At 46.0% G+C, this 16,834-nt stretch overlaps 1 protein-coding gene across 4 annotated transcripts in view; it reads left to right on the top strand.

The window, feature by feature from the left end:
- Positions 1 to 16,834, top strand: part of C12H2orf76 (chromosome 12 C2orf76 homolog) — a 61,954-nt gene that overhangs the window by 25,682 nt on the left and 19,438 nt on the right. For all 4 annotated transcript variants that reach the window (XM_038349086.1, XM_038349087.1, XM_038349084.1 and 1 more), the window contains 2 exons: positions 6,223 to 6,273; positions 13,513 to 13,550. In XM_038349086.1, the coding sequence (XP_038205014.1) occupies positions 6,223 to 6,273; positions 13,513 to 13,550 (89 nt within the window). The remainder of the gene's footprint in view (positions 1 to 6,222; positions 6,274 to 13,512; positions 13,551 to 16,834) is intronic.

Genomic DNA, 16,834 nt, shown 5'->3' with positions numbered 1-16,834 from the left:
AAGACTCTTAGCTGCTGAGCCATCTCTCCATCTATGAGTAAGCTATTTCATTGCTCTAACTACTCACCCTAATTCCTTGAGCTCTCTTTTTGAGAGGTAGATACGTGGGCTTGGTTTGGTCCCAGGTTTCCTTTCTGTGGTTATTTAAATCGTGTTGTGAAGTATCTTCCGACTTACACCTAGAATATAAAGTTTTGTTGCCATATTCATTTTTGCTTTCAAGACAGGGTTTCTCTGTGTTGCCCTGGCTGTTCTGAAACTCACTATGTAGACCAGGCTGGCTTTGAACTCAGAGATCTACCTGCCTTGCCTTCCAAGTGCTGGGATTAAAGGTATGTGCCACTAGACCCAGCTATTTGTTGTTTTTAATTATTAGGGGAATATTGATATTTCATACTAAAAAATAATGTTATAGGGGAGAAAACTAACTTTTCCTCACTCTTAAGTACTTTTAAAAATTTATGTATGATGTGTGGCTATGTGCAAGCATGCACCACACACACACACACACACACACACACATGTGTCACACAGCACATATGGAGGTCGGGACAACTGCATGTCATTCTTCACCTTCTATCTCATTTGAGACAGGGCCTTTTGTTTCTTGCATCTGGCGATTCATTTGCCTGTGGCTGTGGCATTGCAGACACTTACTACCGTGCCTGCGCTGATGTGGTCTCTGGGGAGTCAATCAAGTCTTCACACTCGCATGGCAAGGGCAAGCAAGTGCTTTACACGCTGAGCCATCTCCCCAGCTCCAGCATCGTAAGTTCTCTGTTGAAAGAGACAGGTGAACAAGAGAAAAGCCTGCAGGGGCTTAATGCTAGGTGCACGCCATAAATGTGGGATCCCTAGGGAGTAAAAAATCCCAGAGAAGTGCCCAGACAAGGAAGAGGATTTGGATGCTTAGGGGTGGAATCTTGTGGACAAGGGAGTAGAGAAGGCCTGGTTGCTGGAGTTTTGCGGTACGGTACACTCTGATGCCCCCTGCAGGCTGATGGGGGCACAACAGCTTTCTAAGGTCGCTCTGGAAGAAAGCCTGTTTGTAGGCTGTCTTGGGCAAACAGGGAAGGAGAGAGCACTAGACATCAGCTTTTAGCTCCAAGCAATCCTTGTGGTAGGTAGGCATATATTGGGGTGGCATGTTCTGGTCACCCCCAGTGCCAATTACAGAGTAGTCTGCTTTTGGAAAGTCATTCCTCAAATAAAAAAACATATTCAAAGTTTGAACTGCAAACAGTTCTACAGTTACTTTCAAATCATTTTTAGCATTTTTATTACATTTTATTTATTTTCTCTCTGTGTGTACATATGTTCGTGTGCATGATAACCTGCTTGTGCATGTGCACACGTGTGTACCGCAGTATGTGTACGGAGGAGGAAGTCAGACTCCCCCCGTACCACGTGGGTCCCAGAGATTAAACACAGGATGTCAGACTTGGTGGCAGGTGCTTCTACCTGCTGCTGAGCCACCTCCTGGCCATGTGCTCAAGGCTTCACAGGGGTGAAGGACTCTGCTGTTGGCATCAGTGCAGCAAGGGCATATGGTGTTCTTGGTCAGGCAGAATAGGACCCTTTTGACGTCCTCGGGAATAAGATATGATTTTCAAGTTGCTATGGTGGTACAGGAAGAGGTGGTTTCCCTGTACCACAGAGCGATTCATTCGCAGCAACTGTTGGTTACCACGGTCCCCAGCAGTCTAGTAGTGCCTGTCACAGCTAGACCCTCAGGCCTGCCACAGTAATGACGTGATCACGTGACCGTTTCTATTGAGTATTGTGGGGAAAGTTCGGCTATGGAAGTGAACCTAGGGTGCGGGGGGGTGGGGGGTGGCGGGGGGGGGGGGATGCGTTCCTTAGTTGGTGGAGTGCTGACCTGGCATGCTCACGGCCCTAGGTTCCATCCTAAACCCCACACACACTGGGCATGGTGGCACATACTGGAATCCCAGCGCTCGGAGGTGGAGGCGGGAGAATCAGGAGCTCAAGGTCTTTCTGAGCTTCGTAGGGAGTTCGAGGCCAGCCTGTGTCACAAGAGACTTGGTAACAGAAACAAAACAAAACAGACCCTTTAGGGTATGGACTTTTTTGAGCTTGTGGACTCTTGTCCAAGCCTGTCATCTGGTTTGAGGTCCTGAAGAACTCTGAAAAGTTGGTGGGACCACATGTTAAAAGCCGAAAGGTCCTGTCCTGTCCTGTACAAACTGACTGTCCCGTAGCGCCCGTGCCACTGCAAGATGGTACGCGAGCCGGGAACTAAGCTGGAGACCTAAAAACACAGAGACAGACAGACAGGGAGCCAAAGATGTGGACATAGGTCATCCTTGATATAAGGATGCCAATGCCCCCTTTATTGCACTCAGGGGAAGATTATATAGGAATCCTTAGCCACACCCAGCTCTCGGGATCTTTCAGCTGTAGGTCTCCTTAATCTCATATTTTGATTATAGAAATACCATGATTTACCTATGTAAATGGCCAGTTTTCTAAAGCAAAATCATAAGAGTGCAGAAACCAATTATGTAGATGAGATTTCAGATAGTCTTTGATTTAGAAGCATTTCGATATTTTCTAAGATTTCAAATCCTATTCTGAATGTTAGGTCATTCTCTGTGACGAACTGTGCTGGCGTTGTCCAGCTTTCAGGTTCTGAAGATTTCTTCATAGCCCTTTACTTCTGGTGACGCTGCTTTGTGAAGCAGCCTGCTCTCCCGAGGGGGCACTATAGTCTTGCTACTGTAAGATTTTATTCACCTCCCCCCCCCCAGTGCATGTGTGTGCATGTTCATGTTGGTACGTGTTCATGTATGTATGTATACGGGGCATGTGCCCTATGGATCCTCCTGGACCACCTTTGGATGTCCTTCCTCAAGTGCCATCCACCTTGCTTTTGAAAAAAAGGATTATTTATTATGTGTATGTGTACCTTGATATGAGTTTGTGTGCACCGTGTGTATGTGTGTGTGTATGTGTGCAATTGCCTGTGGAGGCCAGAGAGTGCTGGACTGCTTGGAGCCACCTGATGTGGGTGCTGGGTCCTGAACCCTGGTCCTTTGCAAGAGCAGTATGCATTTTCAACCACTGAGCCATCTCTCCAGCTTCCTACTCTCTGTTTGTTGTTTGTTTGAGATAGAGTCGCTCCTTGTATGACCTGGAGCTCACTGGCTAGGCTAGCTGGCCAGGGTCATCCTGGCTCCCTCTTTACACGGATGCTGTTATTAGACTTGGGAACTCAAGATTATGTGGCAAGAACTTTGCTGACTGAGCCATCTCTCTAGCCCCAACATTTCCTTTTTATCTTTACATATTTCATTGCATTTAATACCCCCAGTTTCCTCTCTTAACATTGTACATTAGAACACTACATTGGCTACAGCTATGAACTGACGAACACACCAGCAATGACTAAAATTTATTCCAAATTCTTTTTTTTTGTTTGTTTGTTTTCTTGCTCAAGGTTTCCAGGCAGGATCCCACTTTATGCTTCATTATCATGGTTTTGTTTTCTAACCTTATTTTGTCATCGTTGCGCATAGTGTGTGTATGATGCGTGTGTGCATGTGTGTACACACCTGTGTCGTGTCTAGGACAAGTTTGTGTAGTCATTTCTTTCACCTGTACATGGGTCCCGGAGATCAAACCCAGGTCATCCGGATTGTGTAGCAAGTGTGTTTGCTAGCCGGCCTCTTACCAGGTCCATGGTTGTCGGTGTCCTCAGGCGCCTCTTGACTCTGACAGTTACTCAGACTTGGCATGCTTCTGGAAGTTCTGAGGACTGGGTGGCCTATGGGAGGATTCTCTTTGGTTCGAGTTTGCTGGGAAGTCTCTATGAGGTGGGGTTCCAGCTTCGTGGGAGGCAGATCATAGAGACCCCGTCACCCTCCTTCTCATGTCCTGTTGAGGACATCTGCTTTCCTCATGCTCTGTGCCTTAGTGTGGACCCCACAGCGTGACACGTTGTCTCTGTAAAATTGTGCTTCCCCCCGCCCCCTTTTCAGGCTGTACTTTTGGTTTCCCTTTCTGTTTTTTTTCCCTATTTGAAATAGGGCCTCACTCACCCCAGTCTGTTCTCACACTGGCTATAAAGCTGAGAATGGCCTTGAACATCTACTCCTCCTGCCTCCACCTCCTAAATTTTCAAATTACAGGCATAGATCACTTCTCTTGTTCTGTGTTGTGCTAGACATCAAACCAAGAGCTTCATGCCGGCCAGGGGAGCACTCCACCAGCTGAGTCCAGGCTGGGCCCGGGGGCCCGTGGTGTGGAAGTTCCTTCTGTGCACAGTCTACAGTTGGAGAGCAGGGAGTTACCCCTCCCGCCCTGAGGGTGGGTTTTGTGTATCGTCTGTGTTAATAATGAGTTTATTTTTGTGTGTGTTTGTATTTGTATTAACTTGCTTACATTGTTGTAGCCCTGGCATTTGGTTTTCAGTTGATATTCCTGGCATGTGTGCACATGTGTTCACGTGCATGTATGTTAAGTATTTCATTTTTGGTACAAGATGTTCTAGCCCACAAGCACCGGGCATCACTAATTGCCTCCTTGGAGCCTCGGTGCTCACAATTGCCAGGAGAAGGGGTTTTCGGTGTTTCTCCTTCTCAAGGGTTTCTGAATGCCTGCCACACGCCTCAGGTAATTTTTTAGATAGCAACTACACGTGAGAGAAGCAGTCTGTCTGTGGCCTCTGCTCCAGACTTGAGAAGATAGTCCATTGTGCCTTAATCTTCAGGGGTTTGTGAATTAGCAGAGAATGGAGCCATTTTAGGTCAAGCAGCATGGCTGTAGCAACATCCAAGGAGCTAGGAGTACCCACGGGGCTGTCAGTGGCCCCGACAGTGGAGCTGAGATACAAAGAAAGTGTGTTGGTCATGGCCCGTCTCTCTGTGGCTCCTCATAACTGCAACATCAGAGCCAGTTCTTCTGATCACTTTCAGGGAGTACACCCTGATTTGCCATCAGTGGCAAAACGTTAACTACATGGATTCCCCTTTCCTCCTCCCTCCCTCTCCCCGCCTCCCTTCCTTCTAGCCTACATACTATCTCTCTTTTAGAAACTGCTGGGGGGACAGCTCAGAGGCTAAGGGCTCTTCTTGTTCTTCCAGAGGACACAGGTTTGGCTCCCAGTACCCATGTTGGGCAGTTCACAACTGCCTAAAACTCCAGCTCCAGGGACTCCAACCCCCAGGCCTCTGAAGTCACCTGCAGTCGTGTGTGTATACCCTCCCCCCACATAGTAAGCATTAATAAAAATAAATCTTGAGGAAAAACAACGTTGACAAGATCTCATGTAGCCCAGGCTAACTCAAACTTTTCTGTGTAATCAAAGATGACCTTGAATTTCTTATTCACTGCCTGCCCTAACTTCCCCAAGTCTGGGATTATAAATGTGTATCACCATGCCCAGTTTATGTAGCGCTGGGATAGAAACGCAGGACCTCATGTATGTACATGCGTGTTCAGGTGCACATTTAGGAGAGCACACGTGTGTGGAGGCTTGAGGTCAGTGTCCAATGTCTGTCCTTGCTCATTCTCCATGTTCATTGTTTGGAAAGGTCTGTCACGGAAGCTGAAGCTCACTTACTGGGCTAGGATGGCTGCTGGTCTCCAGGGGTTCCGTCCCCCAGGGCCAGGGATGCAGAAGTAAACCACTATCCTCTGACATTTTCTGTGGGTTCTAGGGACCCAAGTCCAGCTCCTCATGCTTACGAAGCAGCTACTCTTTCTGACCGCGCCTTCTCACCGCTCCCAGCAATCGTTCTTCCAATGGTTCCCCTGACTTCTTGGTCAGTGGCTGCCAGCTCAGCGTCTCAGTGATGGTTTCCCTTATAGCAGGTGGTCCCTGGATTTCAGTGCTGCATTAGCTCCATTTTGTCTAATTTTTAAAATTAGCCTAGGCTGTAGTTGGAGATATAGCTCAGTTCGGAGTGTGCCTGCCTAGCGTACATACAGCCTTGAGTTCCATGCTATAAACTGGTCATGGTAACATACCTGTAATCTCAGCACTCAGGAGGTGGAGGCAGGAGAATCAGGAGTTCGAGATTGTTGTTGGCTACACATGTAGTTCAAGGACAGCCTGGGCTGTGTGAGACCCTGCTTAAGGACAGGAAAGGGGGGGGGGGGGGGCTAATCTGGCCCATGGTTCTTAGAGAGCAGGACTGAAAGACTCGGCATCCTATCTGAATATTTTGTAATGAAAAAAATCATCATTCTCTCTTGCAGATGTCCCTTTGAGGACCAGCCTGCCTCCACCACTCAGAAATTACAAATACGGTAACCAATTGTTCATACTATTTTAAAAGATACAGAATTATTTTTGTTGGCATGAATTTAAATGTGGTGTTCAAATATTAACTTACTTTGGAGGGGCAGGAGGCATAGCTTAGTGAAGAATCTGCTTAGCATGGGCAAGACCCCAGTTGATTCCAGCACTAACATATATGTGATACCTACATACACTCTTGGACTGCTATGCATGTGTGAGCCACTTTTATTTTTATATCATTAATGTTTGCTTAGTATATGAATCAGAGATGCTTTTGAGGGTCTTTGGCAATATATATGTTTCTCTGTGTCATAGCCCTAGCTGTCCTGGAACTAACTCTGTGCACCAGGCTGGCCTCAAACACAGAGACCCATTGCCTCTGCTTCTGAGTGCTGGGATTAAAGGCATGCACCACCACTACCCAGCCAAACATGCTCGTTTCATATGCTGCAATTAGTGACCTAAATATCCAGTACAGAAGCTGGGGGTGGAGCTCAGCTGTTCGGATGCCTCCCTTGTATGCACAGAGCCCCCAGTGAGATCCCGACTGCTGCGTAAAGTGGGTGGCTCCATAGCACCTGGGAGGCTGAGACAAGAGGATCTGAAGTTCAAAGCCATCCTTAGCTATAAAGCAAGCTATCAAGGCCAGCCTGGGATACTTGAGACCCCATCATCTCACAAACAAATAAATAAATAGCTAAGGGCTGGTGAGATGACTCGGCAGGTAAAGGCACCTGCTGCCCATCCTGACAACCTGAGTTCAGTCTCTGGGACCCACAACGGAAAGAGAGAACTCAATTCACCAGTTGTCCTCCAGCTTGGCACACATGTATGCACATCCATAAACACACAAAATAAATGAAATACAATAAAAAGTGAAAATACAGTCGTAAAGCCGGAGGCTGCGAGCCACTATCTGTTGTAGAGACCATGCAGTCCCTCCTCTCAGTAGAGGGCACTGAGCAGACTTGGATTTGAGACCCTGCTTGGAAGTTACAATGCAGCTAATAAATATTTCTGCTAATTAGCACAGACATTTCAAAGTGTAAATTTTTTATCACCTCAAGTCATTTTCCGGAGTGCCTTTTCATTCCGTTCCCATCTGATAGGGCGACCAATGACCTACAATCTTTCAAAATCACAATCTACGTGTGCCTGCATTTTAATACCCGGAGTCTAATTGTGAGGTCGCAGAGGCAGCCAGGCAGGAGGCAGAGGCACTGAGTGGAAAGTACTTTGATTTATGAGACCTCAAGCATTTACATACTCGATATTGAAGCAGAGAAAGGAATAAAAAGGCATGATTGAGGTAAATATGAAACTTCTCAATTGTGGCTTTCACAGCTTTTGAAGGAAAATGCTTTGAATAGAATCTCGAAATCTTAAGCTTGAATCCACCTGCAAATTACATATAGTTTCCCTTTTTGCATATTGGGTGGGGAGGGGCAAATGTGTGCAGTGTCGGTTCTTTTAAAAGATAACATTTAAAACAAAGCAAGCAGAGCTGGGGAGATGTCAGTGGCGCATTTGGTAAAGTGCTTGCTGGACAAGTATGAGGACCTAAATTCAGTCCCCAAAACCCTCATAAAACAAGCTGGGCACAATGGCACCTACTTATAGTCCCAGAGCTGGGGAGGTAGAGATGGGTGTGTTCTTGGGGCTTGCTGACCAGACCAGCCTAACGTAACTAGTGAGCTCTAGGCCGGTGAGAAATTTTATCTCAAAAATAAATAAGTAAGTAAATAGATAAATAAATAACAGGGTGGATGGCTCCCAAGAAAGGACAGTTGAAGTTGTTCTCTTTCTCTGGCCTCCTCTCTCTCTCTCTCTCTCTGTCTCTCTCTCCCTCTCTCTGTCTCTCTCTCCCTCTCTCTGTCTCTCTCTCTCTCTCTCTCACACACACACATACACACAATATAAACAAGATAGTGTAACCATCAGATACTCTAGGTTGCTAAGTCTCATTGGGGTAGAAATATTTTATCCAGATGACTCTGGTCTGGCTGAGAAACAGCCCGCTGCTTTGCCTCGCTTAGGAACGGCTTGGTGCCAGCTTCTCCTACCGTGGTTGTCCGGTACTTATCTGTCTGGGCAACAGAACTGTGCACTGTGTGTGAGGAGTGGGGGGCAGCGTAGGTTTCCCTTCTGCTGCTGATTGGTTCTGTGCTGTTGTGTGACAGACCCACTCTTAACAGCCAGCAGTGTCTGGTTTCTGAGACCCTCCTTCTGTTTAATTACCATCTACGGTTGTAGATTGAGCTGTTTGTCCCAGGGACTCAGCTACCATGCGTTTGGACACAGTTATCATCATCCTGACTTCTGTATACTCTGCTAAGCCTTGTGTGTGGTTCCTTAGATTTTATTGTTTGTTTGTTCATTTGTCTGTTTTGAGACCAAGTCTCTCTGTAGCCCAGGCTAACCTGAAACTCTCTATGTAGACCAGGCTGGCCCCAAACAAAGATCTGCATGTCTGTGCTTCCTGAGTGCTGTGATTAAATGTGTGCAGCACTACACCCAGCTAGCCTGGTGTGTTTTTGGTGCAGTATGAAATGTAACAATGCATGGGCTAGCATGTTAAGTACTCTACAAATGTACATTACTACTTTAAAATTTTTAAACATTTAGAACCCCATTTTTATGTTGTGATTTATGTATATGAATGTTTGCCTGTTTGTATATAAGTGTACCATGTGTAAACTCTGTCCACAGAAGCCAGAAGAGAGTGCCAGATCCCCCATAACTGGGGTTATTGACAGTTGTGAGCCAGCACCTGTGTGCTGGAAACCAAACCTGAATCCTCTGCAAGAGCAGCAGATGCTCTTAAGGGCTGAGCCATCTTCACAGCCCCATTTATATATGTTTTTAAAGATTTATTTTTATTTACGTGTGTCTCTGTGTGTGTGTTCCTGTGGAGGCCAGAGGAGAGCTTTGGATCTCCTGAAGTGAAGTCACGGGTGATAGTGAGCTACCCAGCATGGGTTCCTAGTCCTCCGGAAGAGCAGTGCACACCCTCAGGCCATCTCCCTAGCCCTGGGATAATATATTTATAAAATTTCATTTTTCAAGGAGTTTTTATTAAGGAAATATTTTTGTTAATAAAGTGGTTTGTGAGATTCTTTTTTTAAAGAAGTCAAAATAAGCATGTCTGTAACCCCAGCACTGGGGGAGCTAGAAGCAGAAGGACCAGGAGTTCCAGACTAGCTGCATAGCAAGTTCAAAACCAGCCTGGGCAACTTGAGACCCTGTTAAAAACAAACAACCAAACAAAAATCAAAACCAGGCAAAATCAACAATCAAACAAACCACCCCTAAGTCAGAATGAGTGATGTTCTCACTGTAGAGGAAGTGACATTTTCTCTTTTACTCTCCTTGGTTTTGCCAATTTCAATTGAAGAAAAGAATCTGGGTGAAAATTTCAGCTCACAGTGGTTTTGTCCTGCTAAGAAAAGGTAGCTTCCCCTATCGTAGGTTTGCTGAACCTGCTGGAGCATTTGCTTCACATGAGGGTCTGGAGGGATTTCTCAGGAGTTAGAGAATTCCCAGCACAGACATGACTGCTCAGAGCCATCCTTAACTGCAGTTCCATGGGGATCTTCTTCCTCTCTTGTATGCTTGTGTATGTATTTGTAGGCGTACATATGTGTGGGGGAGTGTACATGCATGCAAGTGTGTTTTGACATCTGGTATTTTCCTCTAGCACATTTGCCTTATTTATTTATTTGAGACGGGATCTCTCACCGAATCTGGAGCTCACTTACAAGCTGGACTTGGCCGGCCAGTGAGCTCCAGGGCTCCACTGTTCTCCACCCCAGGGCTGGGATTACAGATGTGTGCCACAAAACCTGTCTTTTTTTACATGGGTTCTGGGGATGGACCTCAGGTTCTCTTGCTTGGACAGCAAGGTCTTTACTCTCCCCAACCCGACTGTTGAAGATAGTGAATAATTCACAGTGTATGAGTGTGATGGTTTAAAAGAAAATGGCCCCCAAAGGGTGTCACTGTTAGGAGGCATGGCCTTGCTAGAGGAAGTGTGTCACTGGGGGGCAGCCTTTGAGGCTTCCTGTGCTTGGAATACCACCCAGTGAGTCAGTCGACTTCCTGTTGCCCGCAAGATGTAGGACTCTCAGCTGTCCCTCCAGTACCAAGTGAGCCACCCCAGTTAAATGTTTGCATTTATAAGGGTTGCCGTAGTCATGGTGTCTCTGCATAGCAGTAAAACCTAACTAAGGCAACGAGTGTCTGTGTGCACCATGTCCCAGCTTGGTGCCTGACAAAGGCAGAAGAGCACAAGTGCCCTTGTACTGTGCCATTCTCCACTGAGTGACAGACTTTATGATGACCTAGCTACGCTGAGGTGTGCTCAGTAGATCCTGCTTTTCATACAGATTCTTTCTCACAGTGTACCTAGTAGAGTGGAATTTACTGTTACAGATCCTTTATTACAGCATAGCCAGTAGAATAGAACTTAGTGTACTCTTGAGAGCTTATTCAGATAGAACTCTACACTATGATCATAATACAGTGATTAAATGGTTTAGAAAGTGAAGTAGAGAATCAGAAACTTTTAGAGTTCAAGTATGCAGAATACTTGTGTCTGCTGTGTAACTAGGGGCTGATTATTTTAGCGTTAGAGGGGTGGGTAAAATGTTTTTAAATGTAAGAGCTTATATGCATGGTGGTTCCAGATGGAGAGTAACAATGGTTGAGGAAGCATGCCAGCAGGTGCCTGGTCAGGAAGGTCAGAGATCACGTCTTCAACCACATGCAGATTGCAGAGAATTCAGAGTTGGAGTTTCATCAAGTGCAGAGAAATAGTCTGTGGCAAAAATGCAGTATGTCCTGGTTTCAGCACAGGTAGTTACAGGGTGGAGCTGGGTTCAGATGAAGTAGGCTCTGGGTAAAGTGTTTATCTCACAAGTGTAACTGTCTGAGTTAACTCCCAGCACCCACATAATAAGGTGAACGTGGTTGCACAAATGCTGGCAAGGCAGAAATAGGAAGATCTGAGCAGAATATAGGAATTCCAGGTTCTGTAGGGGGAAAAGGGATGAGGAAAAACACCCTGACCTTGACTTGACCCTACCAAGTCTTGAAATCCTACCAATCCCTGAGCTTGCCCTAGAGTCAGGCTGCAGAATCCCACCATAACCCCCACCCCCAGCATAGAATTTCACCAATCCCTGAGATCCCTGAGGATGAAATCCCACCAATCACAAGCCACTGTGGGAAAGCTCCTCTCCCGCCCTGCTCCAGGAAAACCTATCTAAGCTCTGTTCTTTGCTTCATTTGCTGCTGCTTCTCCCGCTACCACCCTCCTGGATTTTTCCTTTCCAATAAATCTTGAGTGAGGTTTGTTGTGTGGTATGATACTTTTGCCTGAGAGAGCCCAGCTGTATTAGTCATGTATGTAGAACATTGTTAAACTTTCTCTGGAGCTGAAGTGGCACAGAATTCTAACACTTTTGATGGGGAAATTTTCGCCTAGCCAAGCCCAGCTGTATCACTTCTCTGGATCTGAACAGAGCTGTAACAACTTCACTGGGGAACCCTGCTCCCTTACCCTCCTTCTTACCCGCTGGAGCAAGGTTGTTACATTTGCATTGAGGAAACCTTTCCCTGGAGCAGAGCTGTAACTACAGTGACTTTGTGGTATTCCTTGGCTCCCGACTGCCAAGATACCTTTCCATTTGAGCTCCAACACTTACAGGTTCAGAGGAAAACTGTCTCTAAACACTGGGTGGAGAACAGTAGGGGAAGACATCTGACATCAACCTCTGACCTCCTTGTGCATGCACTCATACACATGTGCATGCACTTATACACACATGTGCATGCATACATGCTTATGCTTGTGCACACATGCGGACAATTGCATACATGCATGTACACATATATGCACCATACATACCATACACACACATGTACACACAAAAAGAATAACAGATCTTTGTGGGTTTGGGGCATTGGCATGCTCATATGACCACTGAGCCTAGATAATGTTTGAACTCTGAAGGTAACAGCACTTTTTCGGCCTAGTTATTTTGACCTGCAGGCCTTATAACTGCCTCAAGGGAATAGTGATTTTTTAAGCCACTTTTCACTTGTATTTTTTTTTTTTTTAGATAAGGTCCCACCATGCAGCCTTGACCAGAACTTGCTCTGTAGATCAAACTGGCTGGGAACTCATAGAGATCTGTCTGTCTCTGTCTCCTGAATGCAGAGATTAAAGATGTATACCACCATGCCTTGTTGAAGACCAGCTTCGACAAAACTCAAACATTCCAGGGTAGGAGCATGAGAATTAGAATTATTAAGCAAAAGGAACAGAGATATAAGAAAAATAAGAGACAGAAACAGAGCAGCACAGGAAGGGACATTCTGCCTCGTTTATCTTCCACACACTTACATACTTCACTCCAAAAGGGGAGAGGGAGGTGACAGACTTCGTTAACGTGATATAAGGAATAGACTTGAATTCTCCGGCCTTTGGTCCGAGTGGAGCGGATCCATCTCTATACCTGAAGTACTGATTAACCACACCCTAGGTCAGAATCTCTCGTTTGTAGCCACACCTGTTGTCAACAACTTTGAGAGAGGAAAAATAAGCTCAGACTCTTGGCTTCCAGTCAGGTGGAACAGGCTCACAACTCTGTGGGCCCTCACAATGCGGGGCTGTCACTTGTGTCTTCATTTAATATTTATATATATATATATTTTGATTGTTTACTCTTAGCTTTTAGTGACTCTAGAAGAGATAATGGAGTTTTGTGTCTGCTGTTCAGACTTCCGGTTCCACTGCTCCGTTGTTGCATGTGAAAGGCATTTGAACCTATATGGGCATGACTGACCCACAGGCCTCGTGAAGCCAGTACAAAAGTGACCCTTACTTAAAACATAATGAAGTATTCATGTCACTTGATATCAAAAGCTTATCGATTTAAAGTATCTTTGTGTATCTCTTTCTCCCTCTCTGTTCCCCTCTTTTCCTTTCCCTCCTCTCCCATTTCTTCCCATGGTACCCCCTTCTTCCTTCCAGGATCTCCATATGTGAGCACCACGGAGCTCCACGTCTGTCTGTACTTTGCATAATTTGCTAAAGTGCATTTTCTTTTAAAGTAGGACAGATCTTAAGTAGGTATGTTTGTAAAGAAAGGCTTTCAGTTTTTTCAGTTTCTGCATCTAATAATTACAACAGAGGTTTTAGATAAATCTGTGTGAACAAAGAACTTGTTTCGTTTTTCTTTCAGATACACTAAAGATTCTTCATCAAGCTCACAAAGCAAAGGTGTGTCATGGGTGGGGCATCTGATGGGTGGGGTTTCTGATGGATGGGGCATCTGGTGGGCGGGGTTTCTGATGGGCAGGGATTCTGATGGGGATTCTGATGGGTGGGGTTTCTGATGGATGGGGCATCTGGTGGGCGGGGTTTCTGATGGGCAGGGATTCTGATGGGGATTCTGATGGGTGGGGTTTCTGCTATACCAGCTTCACCAGTGTTGCTAGAAGCAGGAGTAACCAAATAGACATGTGTGTCTAAAATCTCTCCTATTCTAGGAATTAGTTTTTGGAGGATTGCTTTCTACAGCCTTCCTTTCCCATTAAAGGAAAAAAGGTAGGGGCTGGGAGGTGGCTCAGTCAATAGTGTTTACGTTACAGGCGTGGGGACTGAGTGTGGTTCCCCAGTACCCAGGTGAAAGCCAGATGCCATGGCGTACACCTGTAATCCCAGCACTGGAAAGGTGGAGACAGAAGGGTCCCTTGAGCCAGGTCACCCTAGCTGAACTGGTGAGCTCCAGGTTCAGGACGGCACTGCCGCAGAGACCAAGGTGAACCAGCATTTTGCGTGTGGACTGTGACCTGCTGTCTTGAAGCTTGGCTTTAATTACCAAGCTTCCACCGTGGTAGCTGGTGGAGACCTGGACAAGGTACGGTGATCTGAGTGCAGGCTGAGCAGCACCACGTACAGTGCCAAGGCCCAGACTGGCCTGGGTCACAGGTTTGACGTATGGATGCCAAGTGTGCTTTGCTCACGAGCGTGTGAGTGAGGGCGTGGTGGAAGGAGACTTCTGTAGGTCCGTGAGGACATGGTGGCTCTTGAGAAGGTTGTGAGTTCTGCTGAAGTGGATAAACAGGAAGAACAGGACCGCCCTCTGTTTCATACTGCTGCCGGCCAGAGTCCCAGCTTCAGCTCCAGCTGTAGCTCCTGGCGTCAGTGTCTTCTGACTAGGTTGTCTTAACCGGCGACCAGGTCTGTCTTTTCTATGTGTACCTGAGGAGTCTCCATGAAGGCTCAAAGAAAGAAATGGCAACAACAGGGAGAGCAGAGAGCAACTGAAGAAAGTGGCTGACATGGACATCTGGCATTTACATGCACACATACAAATACATGTTTGTGCACGTACCCCATACACATACAGAAGCCAGCTCAGGGCCAGCAAGATTGTTCAGGGCAAGGCACCTGTTGTCAAGCCTGACTACCTGAATTCAATCCCTGGGACCTACAGGGTGGAAGTTGTCCTTTGACCACTGCTGTGGGATGCACACCCACACATTATACACACAATAAATAAAATGTAATTTAAAGATTTAAAAAGCTAAGTCATATGTACTTGTTACTAACATATCTTTAAAATAAAGTGTGAAATAGCCAGACATGGTGGCACATGCTTTTAATCCCAGCACTTGGGAGGCACAGGCAAAGGGATCTCAGTGAGTTCAAGGCCAGCCTGTAGGAAACTTTCTCGTCAGACTTTCTTTGGGACTGCCAGCTCCCCAATAATAACACAGATTATAAATTATAATTACTATACAATTATAATTATAAAAGCTTGGCCTTTAGTTTAGGCTCATCCCATCTAGCTCTGTAACATAAATTACCGTGTTTCTATTCATCTACCTCTGCCACCTGGCTATTTACCTCCTCCCTTCCACTCTGTACGTCTTACTTTCTGTGTCTTGCTGGTGTCTTTTGAGTGCCTAGATTCATCCAGAGCTCCTCTCTGTCCCTGGAAGTCCCGCCTAGTCTCTCCTACCTCGCTATCTCCATTCAGCTCTTTATTAAACCAATCAGAAGGCACCATAGGCAGAGGCACATCTTCACAGTGTACAGAAAGATCGTCCCACAGCACCAGCCTCGTGTACAAAGCAAGTTCTAAGACAGTTGGGAGCATATAGAGAGACCTGTTCTCAACAAAACAAAACAAAGCAAAATTAAAAACAAGTGGGGGGTACCTCCCACACATTTATACAGAATAGGCACAGGATGGTAAAGACCCAGCTTGTGTAAAGAATCCGCTTGGCATCTGGAAACCGAATCTCTTTCTAATTTGTACCAGAAACAAAGGCCCAGAAGCAAACGCTGGTCCTGTGTGTATGGGCACAGGCCACAAGAGCCCTGGTGGATCCTTCCACGGAGGCACAGCCCACACTTCCAAGGTGTCCCTGACCTTAAGAGAGCTGCATGTTTATGTGTTCTGTGCTTCATTCATATGTTCTTGAATACATGTGAGGTTTGGATAATGCTGCCCCCAAAGGTGTCCTTCTCAGACAGGATGGGAGTGTCTTTTCTCCTAAGCCTCTGTGGCCTTCCATAGACTCCTCATTGAAAATGTCAGCTCACTCTTACATAACTGCTCAAGGATAAGGGGCACACTTGTGTGGTATGTGTGTGTTTGTGTATATCTATGCATCCATACATGTGTGTATGGAGACAGGTGTGCTCATGCTTGTCAAGATCAGAGGTCAACACTGAATGACTACCTCGGTTGCTGTCCACTTTCTATTGTTTTCTGAGTCAGGGTCTCCCTACATAGGTCTGCATGGCCTGGAACTCACGATGCTATGTAGACCAGGCTGGTCTCAAACTCACTGAGATCTGCCTGCCTGCGCCTTGAGAGGCTGGGATTTAAGGCATATGCCACCATGCCTGGCTTCCACCTTATCTTTGAGACAGGATCGTTGAACCTGGGTCTTATTGTTTAGTACCCTGGCTGGCTTAGCCCCATCTTTTCTGTACGTAGCCAACACAGGGATTGCACCCTCATGGCCAGCTTTTGAACTCAGGTCCTCACACTTGTGTGGCAGACACTTTACTGACTGGACCACGTCCCAGCCCTGAGGGATTATACCTTTTTATTCACGTCTCTTCATATCTTAGCACCTAGTGTAATGTCTCAGTCATAGGAATTGTTATAATTTTTAAAATCTTTATTGCATTTCATTTATTTATTACGTGTGGTGGTGTGTGCATGCTGTGGTGCGTGTGTGAAGGTCAGAGGGCAACTCCCAGGAGTCTGTTCTCTCCTCCTGCCATGTTGTCAATATCTAGGTCTTCAGGCTGGGCCTCAGGTGCCTTTCTCTTCTGAGCCATCTCACTGGCTCTCCCTAACAAGTTTTGAGTGAAGTATTTATTGATGAATTGATTTCTTTTTATTCTTGTTTCAAGTCATTGGCACAGTTGTAAACTCAAGCTTTCAGATGAATGTGTGTCACAGGTGACACAGAATAAGTGGCTGAGAGTGTCAGTCGGTTTCAGGTTATGGACTTAGTGACATTTATTGCATATGAAAA

The sequence above is a fragment of the Arvicola amphibius genome, chromosome 12 (assembly GCF_903992535.2).
Source record: "Arvicola amphibius chromosome 12, mArvAmp1.2, whole genome shotgun sequence".
Taxonomy (NCBI): domain Eukaryota; kingdom Metazoa; phylum Chordata; class Mammalia; order Rodentia; family Cricetidae; genus Arvicola; species Arvicola amphibius.
Note: the sequence above shows the minus strand (reverse complement) of the source record. Positions and strands in the feature narration are given on the sequence as shown.